The sequence below is a fragment of the Sipha flava genome, unplaced genomic scaffold, assembly GCF_003268045.1.
Source record: "Sipha flava isolate LNK unplaced genomic scaffold, YSA_version1 132_pilon_pilon, whole genome shotgun sequence".
In the NCBI taxonomy this organism is placed as follows: domain Eukaryota; kingdom Metazoa; phylum Arthropoda; class Insecta; order Hemiptera; family Aphididae; genus Sipha; species Sipha flava.
Window position 1 is genome coordinate 655,722 of NW_020271758.1, and position 9,566 is coordinate 665,287.

Here is a 9,566-nt window from a genome sequence, read left to right on the forward strand (position 1 = left end):
TATTAAAATATGAATAAATTGTTTTAATTTTTACCATACCTTCGAAGAATTAAATTTTCAATCGAATAACAAAAACCTATATTTCATATAAAAGCAACTAAGTAGTAAAATACCATCTACGTTCGACTTTCCACTCCGTAAACAAGTATTTCAACTACGTAAATAATATGATATAACTGAAGTTCAGTTACTGAACAGATACGAGTATGACTAAATACATACATATACATCAACGCTATGTAATATGGCATATTCCTGTTTGATAGTGCGAGTTCAACTATAATAATTTCTATCGATCGGGTAAAAAAATGTTTGTGTGCGTATTATATATAATACGATTTCTCTGAATGATCATTTATCTTGAGTCAAATCAATTCCGATCAAATTTGGATACATATAAACTATTCCGTTATCACACATCTAATTCAATTTTTCGAATATGTTTTTCATACGTTGAATAATATCGTGTTTTTTAAATGTGCCATTGTATTTTTATATTTTTGTCGCTAGAGGAATGTATTTATTATTTCACGTTCCGAAATCAGTATATAAATTGAAATAATAATGAATTGACCGTGATCAAATAGGAATACATTGAAATCGGAAATGTAGTCAAAAATATAGTCTAGTGGCATGCGCAGGGCCTTTTTCTTGAGCAAGAGAAACCGTGGCACGTGCCACGTTATATAACCGAATAGCCGAATTAGGCGAGGGTGTTTCGAAGTGCGCCGTAGCTTATATTCGTACGGGTGTGTATAACGGTGTAAAATCAATGACCCGACATATCGAGTATATAACGATTACGAATAGTGTATGGATAAGAAAATTCTGTGCAGGTTGTTTGGACATATGAAATTATTTCGCCTAAAAATGCCCCGAGCCTCGAATTATATATTATGGGACCTCAAAAGGTCAAATGCTCAAAAACGTTAGGGACCTCAAGTTTTTGATTCGTACACGGACCTCGAGCTATAATAAAATTCTACAACGGTCATCAAAATTCATTGAACCAGCACTGAATATTAGTAGACAGGGACGGACTAGGTTAATATTTCAGAACGAAAATTTTTTTTGCCTGGCCAAAAATTAACAGAGAACCAACGTTTTGGTCATAAGTAGGGCCCGTAACTTAACACGCTTGAAAAAGTATAAATATGCTCTAAAAATATGCACTTATATTTTATTTTTGTACACAGCATTTTCATTTGCACAATTGCACAAATATTTTATAAAATTATAAATATAGACAAAGTAAAGTAATAAAAATAATTCTGGTTTTTAATTTTTAATCGTAATTTAAAATAATAATAATAATAAAATATTATTAAAAATGTTTCTTGAATAAAAAAAATGCACTTGTAGAATGTTCAATAATCATTAAGTTATTTTCCTAGAAAATTATTTATAGAAAATCATCGTATTTCGATAGCAGCTGTTCCTATTTGATATTTGTATACTTTGTTTTACATAAAACTAGCTGTAGTTATAATTTATAAATATATATATATTAATCAATAGGGAAAAACATTGTTTTTAATGTTAAATGGAAATTTGAAAAATACGATACAAGAATATCAAGAAAATTCTCTCAATATGAATGTATTTATTTTTTTATTTTTCGAATTTTCATACTGAATACCTATATATTAAAATTAACTCTAAAAGTAATTCCTTTTTACATAATTAGGTTTTTTTTGATAATTTCACTAGGTTCCCCAATTCTGTCGATTAAAATATTGTTATACTATATTTTTAATTTCTAAAATATTATCAGGCCATTTAATCTATTATTGTAACGGGCCACCGGGATTTGCCTCAGTGGCCCGCCAGGCCAGTCCACCTCTGTTAGTAGGTATTATAGTATTTACAAAATATGAATGATTAATAGATTGATAACCTGTAATTAACTTACATAAACATAATGTTACATGAATATTAAATTTTAGGGCGATTGTAAATTCCACCGATTTACAGGTAATCGATGTTAGGGTTAGATTTATAACATAAATTCCACCGATAATAATTTTTTACCTGAAAAAAAAATGTAAATTCCACCGCATAGTTAGTTAAGTATCGTTTCCGCCAAAACGTAAATGTTCGATTTTCGTTTCCGCCAAATCTATTTCTACACAACTGTCTAAATTATAATTTGAAAACCATTTAAAGTTACTCAGAGGCCACCATTGAGAGGTAGTTCTTATTAAACCACCAAAAAATTGTTTGACTTAACTTTCAGATTCATAATTTTGAACTTCAATCGAATTTTATAATTAAATTTGTATATATATATATATAAAGTCAAATATTTCTTATAATACTATTAATTATTTATTATTTCAAATAATTATTGCATACTTTTTTTTAAATACGTAATTCTTAAATTTTTTTTATTTTTATATTCTTCTATTTCGTTTGTTGTATTTATTAATCGTTTTTTTATATTACATCGTACAGAAAAAATTATAAAATATATATATACATATATACATATATATATATATTTTTTAATATATTCAATAAATACGTATATCATTCAGTGAATAATATTCATGATTCGTTCTGCTATGTTCTGACATATTCGATCACAGAACTCCAATCCCGATAATACAAGCACTAACTGTGCATGATATAGGTCATAACATATAATATTATAATATAGGTTAAATAATAGGCTAATATATATACTTTAATTTATATTTGTTTATAATGCGTGGAAATTATTGTACGTAAAATCAATTATCTCTTATATATCTTCAATATAAAATTATGGCTTATCCTGAAATTCTTATAATATATATATATATCGATAACCATTAGAACTGCAGATAAACAAGGGGTTCTCAAACGCTATCACAATAATATAAGTAGAAATATATTTGGCGGAAACGAAATCAAGTTTTCTGACGGAAACGATGACCACCCGAAAAAAAAAAACTTACCGGTGGAATTTACATTTCTTTTCAGGTAAAATAAAAACGTAACTGTGGAATTTACATGAAAAAAGGTCTAAAAAGGTAGCAATCGATGGAATTTACATGCACCCAAATTGTACACTATAAATAAGTATGTAGATCTACGAGACTACTATTTCTTTAAGTCATAGACTTATACGTTTATAAAAAAAAGTTATTCGTAGAAATTTTAATTTACCATCTGGCGAATAAATCAATACACCTATTTTATAAAAAGTAAGTATTTTATTTATCAGAAACTATGTTGTTATCTTTTAAATCTGTATCAATTTGAGGTACAGCAATGGATTCAATTGGTTGCAATTCCTCAATTTTTTTTTTCATATTGATGATTTCTTCTTGAAGTTCAATTATCTGTAGCATCACGGTATCGTTTTCATTTTGTAACTCTTCCAATTCTTCCCTTTCACTAACGATTTCAGTCATATTCGTGCGCATAAATCTAATACAAAATAAAAATATTAATTCGGATTTTTCAGCTCTAGAGACCTTTTTATTTGTGCTAATTAATTTTTTTCTTACGTATAACCCCCCCCCCCCTCGAATTTTTTTTTACTACGCCACTGGTAGCAACGTAGCTAAGAACAAAACGTAGCGTACACTATTCTGTGTAGCCATTTACGTCTTCGAGATAGAAAACTATTTTTTATTCGCATAGCGAAAATCGCGAACATAACACGCGTAGCGTTCTGTGTGGCCTCAGCATAAAACATAGCAGAGTGATATCCTCTTCAGATCTAATTTGCTCAAATACGTTAGTATACAAATACGTTTTATAGTACGGATAATTTAAATATAATATTTTATTTTGCATATTTTTGTTTTTTTTTGGGGATTTTTGCATTTTTTTTTTTTTATTTAATGACGCATATTCAGCGGTTTTTAACGATTGATGGTTAATATTATTGTTCAAAATTAATTAATTAAAATGATGAACGATTAATTAAAAAAATTTGTTTTGAGTGTAGTAATACTTTATGTGTAATAATATGTATATATGTTATGGATAGTGTCCGGAGGTTGGCTAATATTAAGATTAGCTGGCTAATCTTAAGTTTAGACAATGCTTTTGGCTAATGTCAAAATTTCAAACTTCAGCCAACAAAAACAAATGGATAATCTTAACACTAGCCAATTAAACCAACATTATCCAACCGTTATTGGCTAATGACTAAATAACATTAACCACTGATAAATTAAAAATTAAAAACTATTTACAATGATAATACAATGTTTTGAAATTGTAATTTTTAATGAATTTATATGTTGGGTAGTTGTATAAAGGTGAGCCGTGTACGTGGTAAGTAAAATATTTTCAATAATATAAATATTGTACATAGTTGTGTGCATTTTTATATTATTTTAAAATTGATATTGATTGCAAAATTGATATACATGCGGTTGCAATATACAATATTGTGTGCTCGATAGAGACAGTCCGTAATATTCTACCGTAATTACCGACTCAAGTTTGTAAGTAGTTAAGATACCAGCTTGTAGTAATTTGTAGGTATATCTTATTTTCAAGCCTGGGAGTTAATAAGTTAAATTAACTTATTAACTTAAATTATTTTATTACTAATAAATTAACTTAACTTAATAACTTAACGTATTTCCTTACAAATTAACTTGAAATTAACGTATTATTTTTTCGTCTAACCCAATTAAGTTACTTTTGATTTTCAAGACCAGAAAAATATTTTTATAAAATATCGCATTCAATAATAAGTTCATGGAATTTAAAAAAATATAAAAATAAAAATGTTGAAAAATGTTTTGATGAGACCATAATATATATCTCGGTATTAACTATTGATAGGGGTTCCACCATTCTCGGGAAGAGTATTCAACCGTCTTCAGACTATTGAGTAAAAATAATCATGCCATCCATGAATTACGTTACCATTTTCATTAAAAGTGGCCGTAAATCTATATAATAAAAATAGGTACATATTATCATTGACTAAATAATTCTTAATAATATTTCTACTTTATAATTATTAATATTATTCCATAATCTATGATATTAAATAAAATTGATATTAAATATTATTGAATGAGAGAAGAAATGAAAGAATTTTTGTATGACTTAAATCGTTTAATTATTTGTACGGATAATGTTATTTAGACATTAGCCTTATGCATCTGGATAATGTTAAATATTGGTGGATAAAGTCCGAAATTTAGATATTAGCCAAACACAGTGGTTAAACTTATGATTAGCCTGCTAAACTTGAGTTTAGCCATACTCCTAACACTAGCCGTAACATATATATATTATCTGTCTCAAAAATGTTGCACATAAACGTGATTTATAAATATTCAACAATTCGAAAACCATGTAATTAACTTAGATGATTAATTGAAAAATGTCTAATATGCGTTCTTATTTACAGGTTACATTCGTATCGCTCGACAAATGATGAAAATAATCTAACTTATTGTGTGACCGATAAACTGCACCGGTACACCGCAATTGTTAGTTCGTTGTTTGTCGTCGTTACTTCTAGTTCAATTTATAGTGATTCACATTGTGCACCTGTGAGTGTTTTTATTTTTACGAAATTTGATAGGTATAATAATGCCAAAGGAAAAAAACAATATGTGGTCGTTAAAAAAGTTATGTAACAGAATTTGGTTCTGATACTTTTTCCATAGTTTTAAATAATTTATTTTGTTAAGAATGTGAAATTTGAATAAATTCAAAGAAAAAATGCAATAAAACTATTGAGAGTATTAAAACTCTTAGATAGGTGAAAAATAAATTTGGGTCTCTATTGATGAAACACGTGATGTCGAAGGACATTTCATAGTAAGCATCGTTGTAGGAGTTCTTAAGTACTAGCAATATATTATTACTATATTGGGAACAACTGGATAAAACTAATCATACAACAATTTGCAAACTATTTGATAAGACAATGGGAATTATATGGTCTGAAAGTATCATTTATGACTACAATGTTTTGTTATTCTTAACAGATGCCACACATAGTAAAAGTTGTATCTGTTTTAAAAAGTTTTTATACAAAAATGGTTCATGTTACATATATTGCTCACAGAATTCATTATGTAGCCGAGAAAATCTGAGGACAATTTAATTAGGTAGATAACATAACATCAAATGTAAAAAAAGTTTTTAGAAAAGCCCCTTCTAGAATTCTATTATTTAAAACCGAAGCACCTGGAACGATAATAATTTAGACCTTGAAAATTCCTTGAAAACTATAATATTGCTCAGTAAATATGATCCTATTATTTGTAAATACTTATCTATCTATACTACCATCAATAAAAATGAAAAAACCAGAAAAGAAATAGGAAAGGCTAAAACACTGTCAACAACACAAATTTGAATCACAGTCGAAATAAGCGACTTCAAACCATTGAAGAAACAAGATGGCCATCGAAACAGACTGCTATTGAGAAAATTTTTGAAAAATTTGGAGATCCAAAATGTTCCATGTATATAGACTTGATAATTATTTTCACTTAAGTTATTCTAGGGGAAAATTTAAGCCCGATATAAAAGCAAAAGCAAACAATTATTTAAATTTACTATTAAAGTATGAGACTAATTAAACGGCACACATATTTATGAATATTTTTAATATAACGGGTCCACTATCTAGATATCTACAAACTTGTAGATTAGCCCTTCTAAAAATGTCAACAAATGGTAAAATGTAGTTTAATCAATCTAAGTTTATTGATACCAAAAAATATTACACACTCTTATATAATAAACAATTCGTTAACTACAATATCACACACGCACACAATACGTATAATAGTAGTATAATATGTACCAATATTAATAGAAATTAAAACTAGAAAAATCTTAAACTTTAAAAAATCGTTGTACTTGTTATTAAAAATTATATAAAATACTTTTATATATAATTTCCCTTATTGATATGATATAAAATATATTAATACTTATGTACATATAACCAGTGAAATACAAGCTATAATATTTAAAAATTATAACAATATAGTTTTAGAATCTATCAACCTTTTTATTTTTAAAAGTATTAATATTAAAAAATCTATAACATTAAGTTAAATTAATTCAATGAATATATAGAAATATATATAACATAATAATAATACAAATAAAAAGCCGTCAATATTAATTAAATTCATACTAATTATGTTCATATTTTACGGTGAGCTTTCTGTAAAGCAAATAAATCTCATGTAGGTATTTATGAACGCACAAGTATAAAGCGATAGTGGTTAAATTTTGTATTTGTGTTAACATAATATCTAATTCGCAATAATTGTTTACGAATTATAATTTATACATTAATTATTAATTTGTTTAATTGCTTATTAATTGTTTTGTAAATTTATAATTTACTATTATAAATTTTAAGTTACGTTAATGTAAAATCATTATAGATACTCGAGTGGATCAGCCGGTTTTTCGGGCATTTCGTATAACAGTTTTAATACAGTAGTAAGACTTTCAACAACGCCAGTGTGTTCTAAATATTCTTCAAACTCTTCGGCTAAATTATCTAATGAATGAATACATGACTTGGGCTAAATTTTGTACAATGAAAAAAACAAAGAGTTAATTGATTTATAATCACTATATTTCTACCAATAATGTCAAAAGAAATAAGATTTAGCACACATATTATTTTTTCGAACAATTTAATAAATGTTCGATCCATAGGCATGCACACGATAGATGCCAGTTGTGCCCGGGCACCTCCCGAAACGTTGTAAATGGTACCATACAATTTAAATCTAAAAGTAGGAGGCCCATACTTAAACTGATGTTGCTCAAATTAAATGTAATTTATTCAAAAATGGTATAAGTATTATACTTTGTTTTCGACAATATTCTTTTTTAAATTTAAAGTATAGGTTGGAGAGAACTAAGTGAGAAATTTCAAAAGAAAAAAATCATTAGTGTTTTTAAAATATGAGATTCGGAAATGTCTTAGATCTTAGAAATATAATTTTATGACCCTGAAACTTTTTCAGCTTTCGGAGCTCTGAAGTGTGACCTCTGCAATTCCCTGTATGTTGCGGTGCGCATCAATATCCGAAAATCTGTTGTTATAGTTATTTATTATAAAAGTGTAGTAATCACATTTTTATAGGGATAAGGTTATGTATCTATTTTGAGTCATAATTATTATTATTATTTTTTATAAACTCCATTGATTACCTTACCTTAGATTCCATGTTGAATCGCGACAAAATTATATTCGAATAGAACGCAGAAACTTTAATTTAATTGAAACGTGTGTTTTACGGAAGATTGAAATCAATGTAAGATATTTGAATATCAAATGTGCATAAATATTTGTTTAAATAAATACATTTAATGGTTTCCGTGGTGGTTATACATTGTTTTGAAAGTAATCAAATCAATAATGTAGGTGTTCATAAAACAAATTGATATATCGGTGAAACAAAAACAATAGGTACCTACTAAATGTGATACAACTTTTATGGAAGTGAAGATAAGTTAAACGAGTATTTCGTGTGTGACCCGAGGGTAAAATGTACTATATACTATATACTATGTACTATACACTCGTATACATGAAAATTTTGTATTTATATGTGAATTTTGGATCAGTATGATCATACAGTTGGCTACGATGCGTGTCAGTTTGAACCCGGCTTAGTGCAAGAAAACATTCTGCCGAATTAATTCTGTAGTCTCTCTCCCCTGCTATCTTTCTGATTGTTCTACACTGGTGCTCCCCACAGGACCAACTCCGCTGGGAGTAGTGAAGTCCAAACATGTGATAATTATCTACTTAGAAATGGAGGCAGTACAAGCGATACTCTCAAATGAAAAAGATTTTGACAAAAATTTCTGACGGTTGTTTCGATGGGAAATTTGAAAGAAAAAAAAACTGTGTGAACTTTCTTCCGTATTCGTTTATCGATTTCGACCCTATTTGTACACACACACATCAACAGTGTACCATATTACAATGATCTTCAATCGATTGGTCGCAACCCATATGTAAGTTAATTAAGCTTAAAGATTGGGTCGCGATAAGTCTTCAGTTAAAAATTTAAAATATTCATATTCATCTATCTATTATCTATATATATATATATAAATGGATTTATGTCTGTTCTTTATGTTTTCCTAAACGGCCTGACCGATTGTGACGAAATTTGGTACAGAGATATATTCGACCTATGGGCAGAAGATAGGATAAGTTAAAAAGTGATGGGCCCAACCCCGGGATGAGCTCAGACATTTTAAGATTTACGATGGAAATGTTAGTTTATAGATGGTTGCTATTGATTTCAATAATAATAATAATAATTAATGCGAAAGAAATTATTATCCCTGAGTGTGTTATTATTATTTTTTATTATTTTTATTTTAAATGCACTTTGATAAACATAATTCAAGTGAATAGTTTAATTGTCAGACTTTTTTCGATAACACGAATAAAATTACTTAATGATAAACTAAATTGAATATCGTTGCAAGATTATTACGTAATATATTTTAACAGTTTTCTATCTACGTGTATAAAAGTATACTAGCATAATAACAGGTAATTTAATTTAACACACAGTTTGAAACATTTAGGAGGTAGGATT

At 27.7% G+C, this 9,566-nt stretch overlaps 1 protein-coding gene across 1 annotated transcript; it reads right to left on the reverse strand.

Moving 5' to 3' along the window:
* Nucleotides 1-3,197: 3,197 nt before the first annotated feature.
* On the reverse strand, nucleotides 3,198-8,174 carry LOC112679227 (c-Myc-binding protein homolog). Its single transcript, XM_025548944.1, has 3 exons — nucleotides 8,163-8,174; nucleotides 7,381-7,520; nucleotides 3,198-3,414 (listed from the first exon to the last, which is right to left on the reverse strand). The coding sequence occupies exons 1-3, from the start codon at nucleotides 8,172-8,174 to the stop codon at nucleotides 3,198-3,200; spliced, it is 369 nt and encodes a 122-aa protein (XP_025404729.1).
* Between the last annotated feature and the right edge of the window lie 1,392 nt (nucleotides 8,175-9,566).